Genomic DNA, 23,816 nt, shown 5'->3' with positions numbered 1-23,816 from the left:
CTTCAAAACATTACTACAAACTACAAGGTGAGAAAGCTCGAAGTATGTGGGGCCTGTTCCTGCTTCCTGGTCTTTCTTATTTATCTTTTGAATTGGTGTTGCCCGGCTACCAGTCAGTGAAAGATTCAAATTGTTGACTTTCTGTTTTAAGGTTTGTGCTAGAAGTAGTGGTAGGGCAGATTGGCTTTGTTGTTTGAAAGAGATTGTATACTATAATAGAACACAGTTATACAAAATCTAGACAAAAAGAGCATATTTAATTTCCCAGGTTGCTTTCTCAAGAACTGCTGTGCTATATAGTCTGATCGCTCTCAGAGTGTGATTTTGTTTATTAACTTATGTAGCTATACTATGTTGGTCTAGAGAGACTATCAAAGGGCAAGAGAAAGTCAAAACTTATAGAAATTCAAACTCTATAAACTAGGAGATAATAGTTCCATGGCTATAATATTGAATGTGTGTGTATATATATATATAAATATTCGGGTAACATATGACTAACAGTTCATGTTTAAACTATGAATAAAAATTCTTTGACATTTTAAAAAAGGTTACATAATTAAAGTTTCTTAGATAGAAGGTCCATAGCTGGGGAAGAGGCCATGTGGAGAGGAACACAATGTTTGTAGTCTACTTCCTTAGCAATAATAGTCCATGCTTGAAATTAAAATGTAAGTGAATATTTACATTTCATCGAAAAATATTTTTAAGAGTTTATGTGCATGGCTATTTGCATTGAAGGTAAAAGATTACGAGTGAAGTAAAAAAGCATGGTGTTAAAATACCACATCTATGAAGCTAATGAATGTCTTCAAGTTGCAAATCAAAGCCACACTGGTATAAATCTCTATTTAGACTATGTTTCATTTCCATTTTTGAAAACCACATTCAGGACAAGCTAGATTGTATTTGAATTCCCTTCCAGCTGTATATATTCATGTTTCTCTGTATAAATGTCACTATTGATTTTGATCTATAACCACATAAGAAATTGTCGAATTATGTACAAAACAGGATTTTATTTTTAACATTGCAGCAAAGATTTTCGCATTTATTATGTCAGCTGTTTAACACAATAGTTTTTCATTAATCTTTTAGTTCTCATTGGCTTCTTAACTCAAGAAATATCTTATTCCTTGCCTTGTTTCCCCTGGTGCAACTGTCAAATTGGCAAGTGTTAAAATGGAAAACAAATATGCTTTTAGCTGTGATGGAACTCTGGCAATCACAATTATTCATTCAATAACTATTTATTGAGCAAATACTATAAAACCAGCTTTTATTTTAATAGGGGATATAACATGTAATAAGGCAATAACTACTCTCATTTCGCCTACATCCTGGGTGAGACAGGCAATAGGCAGAGACAGACAGGTACTGTCAGGTAGGGGTAAGTGCAGTGAGGAGAATACAAAAGGGGCTAGAGAGGGACAGGGTGGCTGTTTCAGACTCACTGGTCAGAGAAGGAGCAGACCTTCGAAGAGAGACCCGGAAGTAAGGGAGCAAGCCCTGGGGATCCCTGGGAACAGTGTTTGGGGCAGACGAACAACAGGACGAGATCCCTGAGCAGGAGCCTGCTGGCGGCTTCCAGGAAGAGGCCTGACGCCCCGTGCTGGGAGAGTGGTGGGCCATACACTCAGAGGGGCAGCCCGGGGTCAGATTACACTGCTCAGCAGTTCCCGCAAAGACCCTGGGTTCTATTCTAAATGCCACAGAAGAAGTCAGGAGAAGGTTTCGAGTGGGGGGGAGGGATGAAGTCTAACTTTGGGTTTTAATTTAGAGGATGATTCTGGCTGCTCGTTAGGGTATAGACTACAGGAGGCAAGAGTGGAAGCAGGTGACCAAGCAGAGGCTGGCCCCGTGGTCCTGGCGAGAGAAGCAGGTGCTCCGGACTAGGGAAACACCAGCAGAGAAGAGTGCGATGTGGTCGGGCTCGGGACATATTTGGGCAATCATTAAATATGAGTGTCGCTAGGGCACACGGTATCGGTGCGTTTCTCTGGGTGGAACTTTGTACCAGTAGACCTGCCGCTGCTTTAGTGGTTTGCAGCTGCAGGGCTTTTGTGGTTGGAAGCAGTGACTGTTCTGAGGCTGAGCAACATGGAATGAAAACTGAAATTCTAGTATCATAAAAATAATGACTTTTTCAAGATGGGGCTGCAAGGATTAATTGGGTCAAAATTATCCATTAATGCTTTTGGCCTTGGTTTTTTACCTTCTTGAGGCAAAATCGTTTGGTGCCAGCTGCGACCGAAAGAGCAGTATGAACAGTTACGTCCCCACTTCAGTCTCCAGGGCTGGCCGTGCCCGGGCGCGGGTGTGGCCCCGGCGCAGAGAAGCACCCGGCGCGCCGCGTGTCGCTCTGCTCAGCGTGTCATCTGAGCTCATAGACACCACTCTCGTGTCACCGCATTCAAGCTGAGTGTGGAGGGATTTTCAGACGTGGCTCGTTTGTTCATTTTTAGCAAGTTGGTTGGGGACCAGGGCCCGAAGAAGCACATCTGTGCTGTCACCTTCCTGCTCGTAACAGCCATTGCTCCCCATCACCTGGCTCTTCCCGTCCCCTGTTCCTGCTCTTCTTTTTCACCGAGCTCCAGGCTCCCTCACCTGCCCTTACCTGCTCGGTTCCCATCCTCTTCCCTGCGTCCACCTTTGCAATTCAGTTTATCTCGTACATCTTCCCAGAGCAGGAGCCATGCTCCCTGACCCGACACACAAATAAAGCATAGATTCCCCTGGAGGCAAGCCAAGCCCCCAGATAATTTCTTGTCCAGTCTGCGTTGTTCCCTTTTAAGGAAAACAGTGACACCAATACACTTACTCGTCTTCCTGCCCTCCCCCTCCCCCGCCGTCCCATGGCGTCAGGTTCTTCAGGGCACTCTGCAAAGGACACGTTTCTGTGCCCCGAAGACTCTTAGAGAAGAAAAAACCACCTATAACAATATGGTAAATGTGTAAGCTTCTCCACTTTTTGTGGAAAGTTAGCCTTTGGGGGGATTCTTTGCCTCCGCAGATCGTGGGGAGAAGAGCAGCTGACGGGACATGGGCTCTGGAAGATGAGGTGATCAGTTGGTCAAGTGGTCACTGGAAGGGGTAGGAAGGGGAACAGGTGACAGAGGAGCGACTAGAATGGGCTTTGGTTAGCCAAAGTCAGGTCATCCCAAAGGAGACACAGAAGAATAATGCCCAGGCCCTCCCCAGTTAAGAGGAGACCCTGGAGTGCTGGCACAGGACAGAGTTCAAGGCGTGAAACCCAGGCCGCAGGGCGGGCGACACGGTCTGCCTTGTAGGGGCAGCACCTCCGGCGGAGACACCAGCTGTTTCTGGAGACCGACACGGCGGGGCTATAGGAGGTAGTGAGCCTGCAATTCTGGCCGTTCTGGTGCTACAGATATCTCCCTGGGTATGTGCCGCCAAGATGCCCAGACACCCGGCACACCTCTGTGGGGCCCAGCGCGAGCCATCACGGGCAGGCAGGAGCCACATTCACCCGCTGGCCTGACCGGGCGAGGGGCCTCCTGCACTACGCATGTGCGGCTTCCCGCGCAAGCCAGAGAAGAGCGGCGCTGGACCACAGCCAGGCCTTGCGTTCTCCCTGCAAATCCTGGAACTCTGGGGTTTTACCTAACTCGGGCCTTCAGGCACAAGCAGCATCTCAGAGAGGTAGCTCTCCCTCTGAAAGGCGACAAGAGAGAAGACATGTTAAGGTGCTGTGGCTCTTCCGCACCCCGGTATGTGCTGTCCTCCCAGGCTCTCCTGTGGCCTGTGTGTGCAGAATCATGTGGACCTTTCCTACTCGCTACAGGTTGAAAATGTCTGATTTAAATCATCCAAAGTCCTAGAAATCACAGCAGTTCTTTTTTGCTGTAGCATATCTCTTTTGAGGAAGCAGAATGTAACATTAGCTTTGAGAACGTTCAGGATGTCTGAATCTACATTGAAACAGGTGACTAATAGATGGTGGGTTCGGGTCCACAAGGACCATCTCCCCGTCAGCTCCGTGTCCTCAGCCTCTGAGCACAGAGCCTACCATGGTTGGGTTGATCTGAATTTAATTGAACTGCTTTGATGCCCTTAAGAATGAATCCTCCACCCCCCTCCCCAAAAGATAAATATTCAAAACAGCTACGTCTTCTGCAGACAAGTTGAGCAGAATGTGTTACTAGACGAGGCTTGTCGCAGCCCCCCAGGTTGTGGAAGTGAGTGTGATCTTGTTTCCCGCCTGCTCTGCCGTTGACTGTCAGCGACATGCGCCCCACCCCCACCCTGCACCCAGGCTCCTGATTCCTCAAGAGCTGTTCTTTGTCGCTGTCAGAGCACACTTTAGTGTCGGAGGGGCGAATAACTTGGCGATTCATAGCAGCTGGAAATGATCTTTTGTTTTATGTGAATGAAGCTCTCGTGGGAAGAGGTGCAGATGTGTCAAAGGGGAAGAAGGGGGGTGCAGGCTGCCCCCACGCCCGTGTGCGTGCTCCCCCCGCGCCCCAGCTCCTTCCTCACCAGGACCAGCGCCGCTTTCAGGAGATCTGAGGCCAAAAGTCAAGTCATGAATGGTTTTCATAAGGAGAGAAACTGTACTGTTTGATCACAAATTATATTTCAGATGTGTTTTTCCAGTTTAAAAATGCAGTGGCAGTGCTTATCTACTGGGGAGTTACTTGCGCTGAAAATGACTCTGCCCGGTTTCTTCCTAGTCTTGCGAGTGGTTCTGCTGCCACGGAACTCCTTCCAGTGACTGTGTAACCCAGGTAAAGTTGGGCCCCCAGGAAGCCAGCTTCAGTCCAGAAGCATGTGAAAGGGAACACCAAATATCACTGAAAATTAATTTAAATTTTTACTGCATGATCTTGAAGAATCCTGAGTGGCTCCTCATTCAGAAACCACAGCACAGCACAGCACACTGAATCTGTTCCTCCGTGAGTCTGAATTATTTCTCTGCCACTCTGCTGACTGTCTGTCTGTCTGTCTGTCTGTCTGTCTGTCTTTTGACTACCTAAGAAATCTCTCTCTCCTCTCTAATCTTCTGCAAAACTTTCCCTCCAGCCCAGCCTCCTCGGGGTTTTCTGCCCCTCACTGTGTCTGTATCTGTTCTTCTCCTCTCATTAGCTCTGCTCTTTCCCGTCACTCCAGCCTGCTCCGGTTCTCCCACTGACCTCCTCACCCCTTGGCCAGTCTGCATCACAAAAGCACACCAGCCCATCTGGCCAGACGCTGCTCTCCTCTGCTGCCAGGCTTGGGGGGGGGGCGCTGTCCTGGATGCTCAAAGGCTTACTTACTTTTTTCCCCTGCCATGGTTATTTTCTGAGAGTCTTTTCTTAACAGAAATTCACTTAAGTCAAAACCTAAGTAAAGGCATCAAGTCAGATGCACCTTACGACCATTAAGATATACTTCTCTCTTAACACACACACATACATGCCCACCATTGGCCAAATTGTCAGATGAGAAAGAGTTTCTGGAACGGTCATGTGATTTTCCAGTCCTAACCAGCCATCCTGTAAGTTCATGGCCATTGGTCTGGGATGGCAGGAGAGAAATGACTACAGATGAAGCAGCAGAAACTTATTTCCAGTCCTGGAAAAACATCTAATGTTTTAGGTGCTCGTGATGGTGGTGGAGTTTTTATCAACTTCATATACAAAGGAGGGCAGGTGAGACATTGTACTAGTATCCTTTCATATTTGCTGTTATTGTTTTATTGTTTACCCTACGAAAGAGTATCGCTGTGTTTATTTTCTATTATTTTCTATTTTATATATATTGGCTTTTTTTTAAATGCCTGACCTGAAAAGGTTTATCTTAATGGTGAGTTTCATTCAGGGAGAGGATACATTTTATGAGGTGTTGTAGTCCTGCAGGTTTCATTATGGAGATTAGTATACAAAGAGAATTTTCCTTTTTATCAGAAATTCATTTCATAGCACATTTACGGGAAACTCTAATAAGAGCATGGGCTCTAAATCAGACTGCCTGGGTTCATGGCCTGGCCCGGTGCCACCACTCACTCGGTAGATGTGCAGCTAGATAACTGTGCCTCAGTTTCCTTTTCTGGATGATAGAGACATTGATGGTTCCACTTCTTAGAGCTGTTGTGAGCATTACATGAGTTGTTGTATGTCAAGCTTTCAGAACTGGATCTGGAACACGAAAGGGGCTGTATAAATGATGGCTCTCATTTATCCTCCTCCTCCTTTCCTTAGTGAAGAAAGAGATCCTCGATTTTATTGCCTGATCTTAATGCTAAGAACATACATCATAGTTGTAATGGTATTGCAAAGGCCTTGAAATAAAGTTATCTTTAAACTAGCAAGTTTTTATAAAGACATTGCATGAATTACTATATTGGAGAAAAACTTCCATTTCTTTCTGTTAGATGCAGTGATGGTCAAATTACCATTTTATAGTTTGTTTTTCTTTTTCCTTTTTGTTTTTAGGTAGGGTCTCATTCTGTTTCCTAGGCTGGAGTATAGTGATACAAACAGCTCACAGCAGCCTTAGCCTCCTGGGCTCTCAAATCCCCGTTTTAATGAAAGTCTTCATAACACTTACTTTGGATATCACATTAATTCCTAACTTAAGGAGCACGGGGCTGATACTCTTCCACTGATAAAGGCTCTAGAGTCTTGGCAAGGGAGCATATGGTAGTTTTTCTGCTGTTGTCCATTAATGGTAGATGCACTTAGAACTTTTATTCATGTCCTTGTGATTTACAAATTTGTCCAGATTCTTTCTGAATCCATTTATGCTTTATACCATGTGATCTCCCAAAGAAATTATTTCTTGTGCTTTGTGGTTTAAAAACAAAACAGCAGTTGGCTTGGCGGTTAAGAGCCTGGCTCTAGGTTCGCACCAACCTGGGTTCGAACCCAGCACTGCCATGTGATTGGCAGCCAGGGACTAGTCTCTCTGCAGTTATGAAAGGGGGTTATGATTCTGGCCTCACAGGGCTGACACGAGGATTAAATCAAAGCAGCTGAGAGGACAGCCGGCTGGACAGCCTTTCGTCCTGGATGGTTATCAAGGGTGAGAGGAACCCTGCTAGGAACAGCAGAGAGGAGGGAGCTGACGTCAGACTTTCCAAGAGTCCCACAGTTCTGGCGGGTGGAGAACCTGCCCCACAAGGACAGGCAGACCAGGGCTCTGGAGAAATTAGGTAACGGCGTTGGAACCCCGGCACGTGCCCTCCCTTTCTGCCAGCGGCTCAGAATGCTCAGCCACTCATTGCAGCTGGGATTATTGGAATTATTACTGCATAGTACACAGGAATAATTGGGAATTATTGGGAATTATGACTGTGTAGTATAGAAATCAAGCCTCCTCCTCATATGAAAAGCCTTGTTTGCAGTATGCTTTCCTAGAGGAAGCCAGGATCTGGTTGTGTGTCTTTTGTTGGAGCTTGTCACAAGATGAATGTTCCGGGGTCCTTAATGACCAGATAATAGTTCCTTGGTCACTGAATAATGAACCCCAGATGAATGAAGGAAATGTGTTGTCTGGCCTCTGAAATGATTAAATGATTCGGGAATGGGGCCTTCAGGTCCCATCTTAATTACCAAAGGTGCCAGAGTGACAGAAGCTTTATCATTTTGATCCTTCCTGTGGAACCTCTGAACCCTAAGGTCACCCTCTTCTCCTCGCAGCTGAGGACTCCTCTCATCTTGTCCTCTCAAAAATATGGGCGAGCCTCTGAGAATGCTGAGAGACCGCGTCATCCTGTGGGGTCACATGTCAGCCTGCTCCGTTCATTCAGAGAGGTCTGTACCCCCTCTGCAGCACACAGCGGGGAGTCGCACCGCCAAGTGCGGGAGACAAAGCCTTTGGAAGCCGGTGCCCTGCCCGTGGCGCTCCGCTGACGTTCCGTTCAGTGCCAGTCGGAGGAGCAGCAGGAGCAGGATTCATGCCGTTCTCTTCTTCCCCTAGGTTAGCCCGCAGACCCATCCCGGCTGCTCCCTCCTGGGTGCAGGGACCCTCCCACGCCCCGGTTGGAGGCACGTCTGCTGGAGGAAGTGGGGAGACAAGGCAGATGTTGTAGATGTGGCATCTTAAGCCTCAACCCCACCAGCTGTCCACCAGCTGCCTCCAGGGTAAAGACTGCACCCTTTCGGGGCCCTGTGGCTTCTCTCTGGCTCCTTCCCGGTCTTCTCCGTGTGTTCGTCTGCACCTGCCCTGACCGACTGGTCCGTCTCAGAACGCAGGTTCCGCCTTGCTGGGCCTTCTTCCAGAGAGCGGCAGAAAGCCCTGGACTAACTGGTTAGGGGCTCTCCGGAGGAGATGGTTGAAGGCAGTGCAAAGGACAGAGGCCTAGCCTGGAATGGTGGCTTCAGTGCTTGGGCATTGGCAGGACAGTCCGTATCACCTTCAGAGTGGAGCCTGGCTCTTTCCTAGGACTTGCGTGAGACCTTCCGCGGCTGGCCCTGCCAGCCTCCTCTCTACATCTCTCTGTGCCCCTGGAATCCTGCGTGCCTGCTCTCTCTGGCTTTGCACTCACTGTTCCTTGCCTGAACCTTCCTTCTGTCACACACCAGAGTTCCTCAGGACCCCGCCGAGACATGTCATATCCTCTAAGACTCTCCCCAACCTTGGTTAGGGGTCCCTCCTTTCTGTTCTCACACCCACCACCCACACGTGTGCTTCTCCTGGCTGTAAACACTCTATACTCTACTTCATTATTTCTTATGTTCTCCCCCAGTCGCTGTCAGCAACTTTAGAACAGGGACCGCTCCCTCTTCCTAGACGTGACCCCAGCACTGAGCATTGTCTTTGGCACATAGTAGGTGCTTAGTGAATATTGTTAAAGAAAAACACAGAAACCACAGCTGGGGGTAGCCCAGCCCTTGGCTCAAGGCCAGAAAACAGATATTTCCTTCCATCTTCATGTCCGAACCAAAATCAAGAGGTATTTTTCTCGGACTTATTTGGGCCAGAAGTGCATCCATCAAGTAGTGTAATTTACAGAGATCTTTGCAGTCAATAAGAGGAATGCCACAACTCCAATAAGGAAAAAAGAGCAAAGGATAAGAAGAGACACTTCACACACATACACACACACACACAGAGACACACACACACACAGTACAAATGAATGATCCACACATGAGAAAAGTATCTAGTACCACTAGTAAATGTTAAAACATCAAACTAAAATAAAAATTACATACAATTTTCACCCTTCCATTCATTGCATATTTTAAAAAGTGATAATACCCTTTATTAGTGAGGATGTATTGAATGCATCTTACACCAATGTCTTGATGTGTTTGTGCTGCTGTAACACTATAACAAAATCCCACAGACTGGGTAATTTATAAACAATAGAAGTGTATTTCTCACAGTTCTGAGGTTGGTCCAAGATCAAGATGCTGGCATTCGGGATTCTGTGAGAGGCCTTCTTGCTATATCCTCCTGTGGCAGAATGTAGAAGAAGAAGAGGGCTGAGTTCACTCACATCCAATCCCATTCAGGAAAGTGGAGCCCCTATGACTTAATCACCTCCTAAAAGGCCCTGTCTGTCAATCCCACCACCATGGGAATGAAGTTCAACACAACTTTGGGAGGGAGCTCCATTATTCCAACCATCCAGGCAACAGTAAGCACCACCACAAGGCCTTTTATCTTTAGTTTTTGTTTATTTCTTGTTTAAATGTAAACAAGCATTAGGTTTCACTGGTGAATAAGAATACAAAAGGCATGTGAAAATTATTTTCTTAGTTTCATTAATAATTTTGGATTATGAGGTATCATACAGGGCACATCTATAAATACGTACAGTTTTATACAACCCCTACTAGAGATCCAGTGGCCAGACACTTCTTATATCTAGTCTCCACAAATTTAAGTCTTAAAAACATAATTTTCCTGCTTGTTATTTGTGAGCAACTCATATTTTTAGGTTATTAGAATTTAATGTGTCAAACAGTCTTATTTTGAAATGTTTTCCTTTATTAGGTTGATTTGAAACAAATTCTGGAAAGAACTGAGAATATTTTATGCTAAATGTATCAAAGCCTTCTTTTAGAAATGTTCAAAAACATTTAGAATAGGCAGTTTATAATTATCCCAGAAATTGCTTAATAATAGCTTAATGTTGGAACTGACTGAATCACTTTCTCCAAGTGAGGATACAGTCATAATTGTTGAGGGACTACCTGACTTAGGGAGTTGATGGTATATGAAGTCCTTTGACCGAGTCAGGTAACTTTTTCATATGGTGACTTTTTCATTTTTATAGCAATAGGTTTATTGGTTTTTTAGCAATATTTGGTTTTTTAGCAACATGTGGTTTTAAAATATAGGTTTTTTTTAGCAATATTTATAAGGCACTAACCTATTGCTACAAAAATGAAAAAGTCACCAATGAAAAAGTTATCTGACTCAGGGAGTTGATGGTATATGAGGTCCTTTGACTGAGTCTCTGCTTCATGCATGAGATTGTCGCAAATTTAGAGTCAGCCCTGGTGAACTGCGGCAGAGTGTGACATGGTCGGTCCGTGTGTGCTGAGGAATGTGTTCCAGGTACAGTACGGGTTCCTAGAGCATAGTTCTCCCCTCGAGACAGGTGGCTCTCCTTGGGCACTGTTTCTTGGCCTCCTGCCACATCTCCTGCATTGCTTATTACCAGGCCGAGCACACAGTAGGCACTCAAATGGTACTGAGTAAATGCTTTCCAGGTGAGTATAGTTTAGAAGTGAATCAGGGCTAGATATGCTGAAGGAATCGAAGACTTCACTGTTCTCTGCTCTTTAATGCATCTGCAAAAAAATTTCTGCACAATCCACCAAATATTTATAAGGCACCAACCTATTGCTACAAAAATGAAAAAACATTTTTGTAGTAATACCTGTTAGGTATGATAAGAGAGATAAGATGAGTTCAAAAGCATAGCACAAAGATGTAATAGTTAAGAATGTGGACTATGAAGTCAGACTTCCTGGGTTCCCATTCTAGCTCTACCATTTATAATTTTTGTGAAGGGAGGGTGGAAGGAAGGACTATTAGCTGAAAATTTTCCAAGTTTAGTCAAAAGTAGCAACCCACAGATCCAGAAAGCTCAGCAACCCCAAAGAAAAAAAAAGGCCGGGTAAGACTGGCTTGCCCTGTGATGACTTCCCTGCTCCGAAATGTAGCTGTGGACCCTTCACCCCATTCCCATCCATAACACACATCCAGCCTCAATCTTTTCTCTTTGTGTTGCACTTCTTAGAAGTGCACCAATCAGAGATTCCTAATTTAATAAGCGTTATCTTTTGATTGGGTGTGAAGGAAAGTCTGAGAAGATGTAAGGTTGAGAAACAGCGTTTGACATTATATTATTGGCCAGGCACGTTGGTTCACGCCTGGAATGCTAGCACTTTGGGAGGCCAAGGCAGGAGTATCGTTTGAGGTTAGGAGTTGGTGACCAGCCTGAGCAACACAGCGAGACCCCAGGTCTACAAAACAGTAGAAAAATTTAGCTGAGTGCCATGGGGCTCACCTGTCGTCCCAGCTACTCAGGAGGCTAAAGCAGGAGGATGCTCGAGCCCAGGAGTTTGAGGTTGCTGTGGGCTCTGATAACACCACTGCACTCTACTCAGGGCAAGAGAGCAAGACTCTGTTTCAAGAAAAGAAAAAGGAAAAAAAGAAAAAGAAAAGAAAAATGGTCTTTAAGACATGCCTTAGTAGAACACTACAATAGAGGTGGGAGTTGGGTGGAGAGTTAGGAGGGCTAGAGACCACGTTGGAGGCTTAAGGTGTGGGTTCCATGGAAATTTAAGATGCATTTAGAAGAAGAGGTTGTGCCTGTTTAAATTATTACCCCAGTAGGAAGCAATGTTTCCTTTTTCCTTCTCGACCTGCCTGGGTCACATGACCACCTCCTCCCAAGACCTAGTACCAAGTGTTGGCGCTCTTAACGACAGTGCTCAGCTACACTGAATTAAATTGATTTCCATGGTGTAGCCTGGAAATGAAACCATTTCTTCTTTTATGTATGCTGTGCAGAAATGCACTTTGAAATGCAAACCATTCAAATGTTGGGAGCTCTTTTGTATTTTCAAGTATACTTGTTGTTAGAAAATACCAATAACTTAATTCCCAAGCAGCTCTTTGGCTTTTCCAAATTTCTATTTCCAAATAGTTGAAAGTCATTAGTGGGGCATGAAGGGATTGGCTTTCTGTGCTATCCCATCATTTCATACCAATGGAGGCTCCTTCAAGAACTCACTGGCCCCATCCCACTTCTCCCAAGCTTTGTAGGTAGATCTGCTACAAAGTTAATAGAACCGACTTTAAAAGGAATCAACTAGAAGGAGGTGTGTGCTGCAGTGAGTTTATAATGTCAGGATGATTAAAAAGTTAGAAATGACCATAAATGTCTGTATTGGATGGGGAAGGAGGAAAGAAGGCAGAAGAGCCTTAAAAATGCTATTCTTTGAGGTAAGAAGGGATCTTACAGTTGTTTTCTAAAATGGTAACAATTTGAACCTACTTTGACACCTTCTTACTCAGTCTTCTTTTGATCAGTGACTGCCCCCAAACAGTCCCAGCCCCTCTCTGGGACTGTTGTAATCCAAGGACTAAAATGCTAAAAATACCACCAAGGCATTGCTTTTACAGATCTATTTTGACTGGCACAGCCTGTAGCCGTTTACACGAGGGGACAGGGAGTGAGCCTGCTCTTCCTGATGTGCATTTTAATAAGTTACCTGACAAGAAAAGGAAGCAAGGAAAGAAAAATTGTGAACTGGTGTTGAGGGAGCCGGAGGGAGACAGGTCCCGCCTCCTCTGCTCTTAATCACGTCGGCAGGTTGTTCTGCCGCCAGGACCCTCTGTGGCTTGTGTCAGTGGCTGGCCCTGTGGCCCCCGCGTGGGCTCTGATAAAGGGGCCCAGAGTCCCCAGTCAGTTCCCCCTGCCTTCAACAAAAGGAAAACAGGATTTCGGCAGTGAGTGTTTCACTGTCATAGCCCACAGTGCCCCTTGGCCTGTGCAGAGGCCAGTTGGCCAGGTAGGCTGGTCCCTCACGGCAGTGCCACCTTGGGAATGCATGGCACCTGTGTTGATGAGTTGTCTGTTTCCAGACGGACGTTTTCATGCCTGACACCAGCCTTCGAGACATTTGACAGACTGTTTTCAAGCCTTTGCTTTGTACAAATGGTGGCTTATCTAAGAGCCTCACCGGCCTTTTGTTTTAGACCATGATGGATCTTGTGCAGTGCGCTGTGTAAGTAATAATGATAGGGCTGGCTTTGCCGTCTTCGCTGTTTGTTTTTTCTTTCTTTGTATCCAGCCTTATTGTGTTCCTCTAACACCATGTGGCTAGCCAGCGGGGCTGTTAATGACGTGTTAAAACCTGTCTTCGGAATAAATTGGTGGGGGTTGCGTTTGAAATAAGGCTGCCATGCAGTCAGTAGCATTTCCATTTCACTGGAGAAAAATGTCAGAACAATATTAATAGTTTGTCTACTATTATCAATTCAGTCGTATGCTCTGGAGGGATAGGAAAACAAAGGCTGAAAGTTGCAAGGCTGCTCTGGGTGCGTCTACAATGGGCTGGGGCTTGGCTGAAGGGAGAGAACGGTGGGCAGGGTAGGGTGGCTCCTCTCCAGGAGAGACCTTTTGCTACGCAGTGGGCAGAGGGCTCTGGGTCTTCCGGAAGGTTCTGCTTCCATCCCCGAATGTGCTCTTCACTCTCCTAACATGTGAGGGCTTGAGTCCTATAGACAAATATCATAGAATCAGTTGGAATTGTGATAAATATAAGTGTGTGTGCACATATATGTGTATATCAGTTTATTTGTATTTAAATAATTAGAAACTCACCATAAGCAATTCAGATCACAATTTAGTTCAGTTAAAGTTAGTAATTATCTTAGTGAGCCATGATTTATAAACATTAATGTCCCAAACTGAAATTAGGGAGGCCCATTTTTAACTTTTATTTTTTACCTTTATTTTTATCTCTGCATAACTGTATTGGACGCATACTTTGTTAGTCTTTTCTTTTTAAATTGATAATTGTTTTTCTAACTTCTGAGCAAATAATCTATAATCAAATATGTCAGTATTATGAATTTACTTTCATTGTTTTCTCTTCTGAACACCAAATTAGAATGTGAAATTCTTTTGTGTTATAATTGTGGATCAGAATCTTTGATTAACTTGTTTAGGGCTTGGTATTCCTAAAGGGCTCACTCATTACTGTCTTTCTAATTTCTTTAGGAAAAAGCAGAATCAATAACTACCCTGAATTGCCAAGTGGCAAAAACAGTTGGCTTAGCCATGAACAATGAAGTCTTTATTCAGATAAATGCAAATGCATTACATTCATAAGAATGGTAATTTTGAGAAGTATTTGAACAGTATAATTACTTGGAGAAATATCACTGCAACAAACAACTTTGGGGGTTGTGTGTTAAAAGGTAATATGAGGAAACCTGAAACTACATTAGACAGTGCTATTAGAAATACTAAGAAATTATATAATAATATAGTCATGGCACCCAATTAATCATAGACAATAAATAAGAAAACATATTTCAACTTCCTGAGCTGAAATGTAAACTCTCTTAGTGATAGATGTCTGTCTTTCAGGTAGCCTATCATAGCTAGACGTCACCCCATGCCATATGCTAGACAATCATCAGTTTGTTGGTTGAGGACATTTTCTAATTTCATAATTTCTGTGATTTTCCCCCACAAATTGGATTAAAAATGACTCAGAGTCACACCTAATTTTGACCTTAATGTGCCCAAGTCATTTCCTGTTGACAGAAATCTGATGAAAATGTCTACATCATCATCACCAAACCTCTGTGCTGGAGAAGAACTCTAGCTGCAGGTCTGCCCGAGTCTGTCCTGTGATGTGTATTGATACTGGGCTTTATGTGCTCTTTCTGACTGTTACAAAGTCTAGGTCCCGTCTATATCCCACTGTACTCTCCATGCTTGAGTAACATCCCTATTAGATCTGCTAGATAGTATGGGTCCTTATGTATGTGACTTCACAGAGATTAAAGTGTGTATATATATGTATATAATAAATATATATAACATATCTAATGATAAATAATTGCAGACTGTTCAAATTTAATACAGGAATCACAAAAAGAAAACTTTCAATTTTTAATAACTCTTTAGTCTTAAATAGTACTGTATTTTTTTCAAAAGAGAGTAATCAAAGAATAGACTGTATTGCTGAAAATTGCTGCCACAGGAATTTTGAACTAACGTTCATTTGAGGAAAAAATAAGAATATTCTCTTCAATAGTATTAGACCATTATGTGATATGTCCCAAAGTGTATAGTCTCCACATAGCCTTTAGAGATGGACTGTCCTGTTTGCTATCTGGGAAAGGACCAGACAGTGACACTTTGATTAGCTGCATTTCTGGTGCTGAGCTTTTTCCAGTAGACAGAGGAGAGTGCCTCATAAAAAGATCCAAAATGCTTGGTTAAGCTTCTTCTAGATTGTTCTCAATGAACCACATGTAAAGGCCACAGGGGAAAGGGTCTAACAAGTTATGCCATTGCACTTTTCTAACTGACACTTTTCTCCCATTGTGGAAAAAATTACAAAATGTGTTTTCTTTTTTTGGCACTCAGATGAGTATAGGATCAAACCAGTGGAAGAGGTCAAATACATGAAAAATGGGGCAGAAGAAGAACAGAAAATAGCAGCCAAGAACCAAGAAAACTTGGTAAGAATTGAATTTCTCCTTCAACAATGAATTGTGGTGACACTATTGTAATAAAATCTGTGCTGCATGTTTAAACTGCAACTCACACACTGGCACAGGATTTCTTGAAAATGCTGCAGCTATTTATAGCTTGCCTGGAAGCTGCACCATCACTCCTGTATCCTGTTTGTCTCTGAATAAGCCCTTCTTTAATCTTGATAGGGAATGCTCCAGGGAAAATACTAAATTATTAGTGTTTTAAAATAGCTAAATTTAAAGGGAAAATCATGAAGTAGGATTGAGATTTATGAAAGAAGGATTATTTTGGAGTCCCCCCCCCCACCTCTTTTAACTCTTATCTAGGTCAGGGTGAATGGTTAAGTTTCATTATGCTGGACATGTAGTGTCAGGGAAGTTGCCTTTCAAAGGCAAATGATGTACTTTCAAGGTAAATCTCTATCCAGAAAGTCAGTGCTTCACATTCACTATGTTAAAGGTATCGCATGTTTTGAGTTAATGTGAGAATTGTAATGATCTGAAACAGGAAGTTAGGAACCTTTCTTTAATATGAGTCAGAATCAGTATAGACATTCCACCTTAATATTCCATCTCTATAAAAATATTTAGTTATCTTATTAGATGATTTCTTAAAAGAGGTTACAAATTAAGAATATACATTCATTCAGTTGCATTGGAGCAAAGTTGTTTTTGTTTATATTTTGTATATATTTTGTTTATATATATTTTTTGGATTGCCCATATTTGCTTTTTTTTATGATTGAATGTATCTTTTAAGAAGTCTGCAGTGTCATAAAATATTTTCATTCAACTTAAACTCATTTTTCTGTTATGTGCTTTGTTTTTGTTTTTTTGGTTTCTGCCGCAGCAGAGGGAGTTGGCAGAATGTTAACCAATGCTCATGAGTATTGAACGCTGTCATTTTCCATTACACACTTTGAATATTAGAGGCTAATTATCTTCCTTTATTCTTTTCTGAACATACAGTTTGTAACTTGAAATACCGAAGTAGTGACAAGTATTTTAGATCATTTTAAAGAAGCCAAAATATTCTAAATAATGAAAGTTTGCTTCATAACTGAGATTTGGATTTTAAAATATCACTTGTAGGCAGCCTGGCAGTGGCTTCTCCTTGGATCTAGCATGCGTCTCCGATTCACACACTTGTATCTCTGGAATCCTAAAGAAAGTGACACCTTTTATCTTATAGCTTGTGAGTTTCTTCTCAATGTTCCCTCATCATGTTTAGGGCCAACACAACTTTTTTCCTATTCTTTCTCAGTTTTGCTCAGGGTACTTAAAGTGCCACTTGATGCTAGTGTGTTCTATGTGAACACTGTGATCAGAGTCAGCACTAGTACCTTTCTCTACAGACTGAATGGGGATTTGAAAAGAGAAATTTCTGGTCATTTTGAATTATTTGTGCATTATCCATGCCATCCCTCCTCCCTTTACTCTGCTAGCCAAACAGGGCCCAGGATCCACTTGAAAATGGGCGTTTTCAACTGTGCAAAGGTTTGCATGGGGAATGGAGAATAAATGGTTATCTTTGATTCTGAAATATCCAGACTATTTTCCAAAATTAAATGATCATCAGTTATCCGTTAGTATGTTGCCTTTATTCCCTACTCCACCCTTTGGGCTACTTAATCAAGTATTGACCATATGTAGACATGTGATACTTACCTTGTCCACTGCCATACAGATGCCTTGCAAAAGGCATATGTTGTTTAAATATGTTTTTTTTGGGGAAAAAAAACTACTAACCTCCTAAACTTGAAGCTTACATTGGAAGGTGGATAAAATAGATTTAACAACAACAAAAAAAATCCTTTAAAATAATCTAAGTGTCAAGAAGTTCATATATTTCAAAGAATGATTTTAAAATATAGGTCAAAGGGTTTTTTTAAGTTTTTTTTTTTTTTAACCCAAACTGTTGAATTACAGGGCTCAGAAAACATGCAGTATGGCATGATGGTGAAGACTTTGGCTCTGGAGGCAGAAATTGCCTGGGTTCCAATCTGAGTGCTGCCACTTGATCACTATGAAATTAAGTTCTTTACTTCTCTAAACCTTCCCCACATCAACTAAAGAAATAAACAGTACCTCATGGTACTATCATGAGGATTACAAGAGATGATGGTTATAAGACTTTGAGTACAGTGTCTAACACATGATAAGCACATATAAGAGTTAGGCATCAACATATAAAACAAAAGGAAAGAATAGAGAATATTAGAATCTGTTTCTTTCTTATTTTTTATTTACATTAATTGGTGAGAGATTTCTAACTGAATACTTTGTGTGAATGTCAGTGTTACATGTATTTTGAAAAACTTTGCTATGGAGACGTGAAATTATTTAAGGAAGTATATTTTGAGCACCTATTATGTACAAAGCACTTACAAAGTATTGAGAGACACAGCAATCTTAAAGTCACTGTCAGCAAGGAGCTTACAGTAACATTGAGAGAAGAGTTCAATTCAACAAATGTTTATTGATTGCTTCTTGCAAGGCATTTGTACTAGACCCTACAGAGTAACAAAAAAATTAGGAAATCACCAATCCTCATTTCAAGGAGCTTATATTGTAGTTGGCTAGATAAGTACCAAATGATTGTAAATAAAACAGAGTGAAATTGAAGTCCTAGGAAGAAATAAAAAGTCCTGTATATATTCAGAGGGAGAGATCATGTCTGTTGGGTTATCAGGATCTACTTCATGAAAAAGCTGACGTTTAGTTAGTATGGGCCCCAAAGTATGGAATGAGGACAAGTGCCCTAGGCAGAAGTAACAGATGGAAAATACAAGATAGATTTAATAAAAAGCACAGAGTCCTGTTTGATTGGAGAGTCGCAGGGAAGTGGAGAAAGTGTCAGCAGGGAAGCAGTGGTAGATTAGAATTAAAACATAGACAGGGTAATGTGTAGAGCCTTCATGTCCAGCTGAGAAGTCTGAAATTAAGGCAGTGGATTAAAGGGAGGCTTCAAGTGTTTTTAAGCCAGGAATTAGCAGGATGGGATTATGATTCAGGAAAGTTTATGTGGCAACAACAGGTGTAATGTGGATTAGTATGAGGAGATATGGTGGGAGAACAGTCATAATCGTTTTTGCAAGAAGCAATGAACCTGCACCAAGGTGTTAGCAGGGAGAATAGGAAAGGTCTGGGTAAGGTTGCAGAAATAGAAGCAACAAGATTTGACAGCTTGAAGGCAGAGAAATCAGAAGATAGCGGTAATACCAAGATTTCAAACCCCTGGAAAGATGATGGGTTGGTGGTGGTAGGAATGAGTAGTGACTTCAATGGAATTGTGAAATAGGTAAGAAGACTGCGTTTGATGAAAACACAAGGCATCCATCCATTCATTCATTATTTGTTCCTGCCAATCCTTAAAAAGCTCATAGTGTAGTGCACAAGAAAGTTAAGCAGCCAATCGTACAACAGTGTAACAAGTGCAGTGACAAGTGTGTACTTTGGGGTACACAGAGGCACATCAGACATAAGCCGCACCCTCAGGAGCTCATGTTCTGATAGCAGATAGAAGACATGTGACCTAAATAACCACAGTTCGAGGTACAGTGTGACAGCAGAGGTTGGTTTTGAGCAAGCAAAGCTTTAGGAACTTGGAGAACATCCACATCCACGTAGAGAAGTCTAGTGAAGGGATGGAAATGAAGGTGAGGAACATAGTGCTGCTGAGTCATACCAGGTGTGCAGTATATTTTTGTTGACTTGAATGAACACATGAATGAACAAGTGTAGTTGACCTAGAGGTGTACATTTGGACTGAGTTGATAGCTGATCCTTGGGAACCAGCGAGGCAGCCAGAGGGAAGAGAAGAGACAATGGTCACAGAAGGCATCTGGGGACTCCGAGCCTGCCTGATCTGCACCCACGTGAGGCTTTGGTCTCTGTCTTGCCCCTGCCCTCTTTGCCCAAAATGTCCCTTGCTATTGGTGGTCCTGCAGCTTTTTTTAAGGTCTGGACGTGCCTATTCAGAACCCTTAACACTTGCCGTTCCCAGCCAGGCACATGACTCCCCCCTCCACGAGCCACCCTCTCATTTTTGCCTGATTTACTCTTACTTATTCTTGCTACTGCACGGTAAATGTCACTGTCCAAGGGGAAGCCTCTGCAGACCACACCAGCTCTGCTCGTGCTCCCTTTGCTCTGATTACTTTTGTATCCTCCTTTATATACTCAACGCAACTGTTTGGGGATAACTATTTAGGAATAATTTGCTTAATAAGCATTCCTCTTTTAGACTGTAAGCTCATGAGGCTAAAAACTTTATCATTTTGGTTTATAGTTAAATGTCTAGCACCTAACAGTTCATAGCTCTCAGTAGTTGCTCAGTAAATGCTTAAGACCGCCAGTCGCCGGAGCCCTTTGACTGCAGGGTTATGGCGATGAGGAGATAGTGTTGGTTTTCTGAGGCTAGTGTGAATCATTTGTATGTCAATCATGTATGTACTCACAATACAAAGTTGTACATTTATCCCAGTTTTCATCACTGCTTAACATTTGTATATTCTACTTGGCTTCTCTCAGACTTTAATGTCTTCTTAAGGAAGGTGACATGAAATAGCAATGTTGGTTTTGGAGATTATATACAGATAAGTATCAATAGAAGTCTTGAGCTGGGCACAGTGGCTTATACCTGTAATCCTAGCACTTTGGGAAACCAAGGCAAGAGGATCACTTGAGGCCAGGAGTTCAAGACCAGCCTGAGCAATAGAGCAAGACCCTGTCTCTATAAAAGATGGAAAAATTAGCCTGGCATGGTGATGCCCACCTGTATTCCCAGCTACTTGGGAGACTGAAGCAGGAGGATCGCTTGAGCCCAGGAGTCTGAAGTTCTCTGAGGTATAATTGTGCCACCACACTCTAGCCTGGATAACAGAGTGAACTATCTCAAAAACAAAACAAAACAATTAAAAAAAACCCAACCAACCAAACAAACAATATGGGTCCTAGCTTCACCATTTCTAGCTTTATAATTTTGGCCAAATAGCTAAAACTTCTGAACTTCCAGCTCCTCATCTGAAACTTGGGGAATAATATTCAAGTATTAGATGAAAATGTGGGAGAATATGCTTGGAATCTTAGCAAAGGGAGGCTTTCTTAAGAAAGGTGTATAATAGAAAGCAGAAGCTATGAAGAAAAAAGTTTCTTTCATTACATCAAAATTAAATACTTTTGTAAAACAGAATAACTACAAAAGTAGTTAATAGATAAATAAAAGAGTAGCCTGGGATACAATATTTAGGAAAAGGATTAATATCTGGGATTGATAAAGAGCACTTGTATAGAACTGAGAAAGAGATAATCCATTAGAGAACCAGGTAAATGAACAGATGGCTCACGGTAGAGGATGCTGGATGGTAAGCATGTGAAAGTATGTTCCATATCACCAGGACAGTGGATCCCCTGTGAATCTCTCTCTGCAAGGCACTGACTGCATCCCAGGCCTGCCCGGCGATGGCTGGGGAGCCGCTCTGCAGAACACCTCTGTGCATTTGCTTCCACGCCTAACTGTGTGCTTTCCGTGTGCTGGTTCCGAAACCGGTCTATACTGGTTGAATGTCATTATAATTATGTAATTTAGTTAAATAATAAGTAAACCAATGAAACACAGGTGTTGAAAGAGCTGTTTCAGTGAAAATTAAATTGAATGCTTTGCAAAGTCTTGATGAAGGCAAATTACTAAAAGCTTGCTGTTAAATTAAATTAAGTTCTGCACTCAGATTATTTCACAAAGTCTTTACATTCCTACTTAATGTAAAAAAACAAAACAGGGAATCTTAGATGTGCATTGAGGATATGATTAGTGAAGAAAACTTCTGTGGAGCCCTAGTCCGTGATTCCTTACTCAAAGGAGAAGCCTTGTTCCTGTGTCAAAAGATGGAAAAGGAAATGCACATCAGTGTATTTTAAAATAAAGTCATAGGCTTAATGTATAAATACATTTTTATGTTACCCTTTTTAACCCATTGTATTATTTAAGTACTGGTCTGGATGCTGTTGGAGAATATGACTTTTGTTGTAATCAGGGAAATGTAAATTAGAGTATGATCCCATTTTTCATTCATTAGAATGACAAAAGCTTGAAGTCTGATAATATCAGATTTTGGCATGGTTGTAGGAAAATAGGTATTTGCCTATTAGTGGTAAACATCTTAGGACAGACAGTAGTATCTTTTAAAAATTAAATGTGCACACCCAGGTGCCAGCATTTTCGCCCATGTGCCTGAGGAAAATTGCAGAAGATGTTCACTGCAGCATTGTTTATATTCATGAAAAATTAAAAGTAGCCTTCCTGCTTGGCAATAGGAGAATGGTACAGCTGTATAACACAAGACAGCAGTTAAGAAGAATGGGTCCAAATTATATGAATTGTCATGGAAAAACCATGCATATTGTAGAATAGATATGTATAGTACAATGCCATTTTAGATTTTTAAATAAAACAAAACAGCAGCACTACATTTTCTGTGGCTACCGGTCTATGTACAGGGATTCATAGATAAAAGCTAGATGGATGTGTCCTAGACTACTAACAGTGGGTATGTGAGTTAATAGACACCCAAGCACAGTTAAGCACACCAAAGCTCAATTTCCTGCTCTGCAAAATAGGGATAATAATTGAACCCATTTTAGGGGGAAATTGCAAAATTTAAATAAGATATGCCACTAAACTTTTAGAACAATTTCTGACTTAAAAATACCATTGTTGGCTATTCTGATGTTACATTTATTAGTGCACTTGGGTTAGGTGGGAATAGATTAGGAAGAAGTGGATATGGTAGTCAAAGGGGATTTTTATCCTTAAACTTAATGTTTTTAATTTTTTTAAAGAAAGTATGAGTATATTATTTGTGTGATTTAACGTTGATTTTTTAAAAGGGAATAATAGTAACAAAACTCTAATTTTAACTAGTTGGGAATCTGTAAGGATTCTGTCATTTTCTCATTATCTTAAATATCCTCAGTTTTCAGTCATGCTCTGAAGTCTGATTAACAGATCAAGAATGTTAGAATACAGTTAGAAGGAGACTCAAGGATCACCTGGCTTCCCTTCATGTAGGTTAACAGTTTTGCATATAAATAATTTAAAAGTATATTACTCCAGACTAGGCAGTATTCAGATGCATCGGCCTCGCCAGAGTATCATTCCAGTTTTTGTTTTGACATGCTCCTTCTTACTATACAATAAAACAGTATCTTGTTTTCCTTAATTAACATTTGTCATTTTCAATCCATCTTCCCTTAAGAGGATTAAGTCTTTTGATGGTGGGTTGGTTGGTTGGTTTGTATTTCCTAGCTTTGTATGTATTGTATTGGTTTTTGATTCCCTCTTTCCAGATATCTTTGTATAAATGAGAAGATTCTTTTCTATTAGATGACACCTTTCATGGTTGGTTGAGCTTTTGGTTTCAGTCTTATTCATAGAGTTGAAGGCTGATTTGAAACACTCTTGTCTAGGTCACCAATTCCCGAGTGCAATCAAATGACAAAATAAAGAAATATAGAGTGTTCTAATGTGCCTTAGCAGGAAAGGGGACTGGAATCAAGTTTAGGGCGTGACTACATCCTCCTCCTGCATGTTGAGTTTGTGAGAGCCTCCATACCTACCTCCAGTACCTTAAATTTCCAGTGAATGCCAGGACATCTGATTGCAGAAATGAAGACTCAAAATTAGGAGACATCTCTGATGAGAGGACGTGCTCCAGAAACCTGAGAGAGCTGTCTTTGGAGCAGTGGCATCCTGCTGAGGAGAACTGGGGAAGGACCATGACCCACAGACAGCGCTGTGGTTGATAAAGTTGATAACAGAAGGGGACTCATGTTCTCCAAAGCATTGGATTGATTGACAACTGGAAACATAAACCAGAGAATATTCTGCAATCCCATTTGGTAACTGTAAGTCAACAGAAAAGCCAAGTGCTCAAGACCAAAGTCACCATATCACTCTGATTTTTAGAGTATACCTTGTGAGGAATAAAAGGCATGTGAATAAATGTAAACTTTCAATCACTAATAAAATGTTTGTTATAATCAGATGAATACATTCCCATATAGATGTTCTCATAATTAGTAACTCTTTAAGAGTCAATTTGAACTCTTCTTTCTAACAGACACTACCA

The 23,816-nt window shown here is 41.9% G+C and overlaps 1 protein-coding gene across 1 annotated transcript in view; it reads left to right on the top strand.

Moving 5' to 3' along the window:
• Nucleotides 1-23,816, top strand: part of C23H1orf21 (chromosome 23 C1orf21 homolog) — a 243,175-nt gene that overhangs the window by 109,691 nt on the left and 109,668 nt on the right. The window contains exon 3 of the mRNA XM_020284377.2: nt 15,578-15,672. Coding sequence (XP_020139966.1) covers nt 15,578-15,672 — 95 coding nt within the window. The remainder of the gene's footprint in view (nt 1-15,577; nt 15,673-23,816) is intronic.

This window comes from Microcebus murinus, chromosome 23 (genome assembly GCF_040939455.1).
Source record: "Microcebus murinus isolate Inina chromosome 23, M.murinus_Inina_mat1.0, whole genome shotgun sequence".
Classification (NCBI taxonomy): Eukaryota; Metazoa; Chordata; class Mammalia; order Primates; family Cheirogaleidae; genus Microcebus; species Microcebus murinus.
This window is presented reverse-complemented; position numbering and strand designations above follow the sequence as displayed.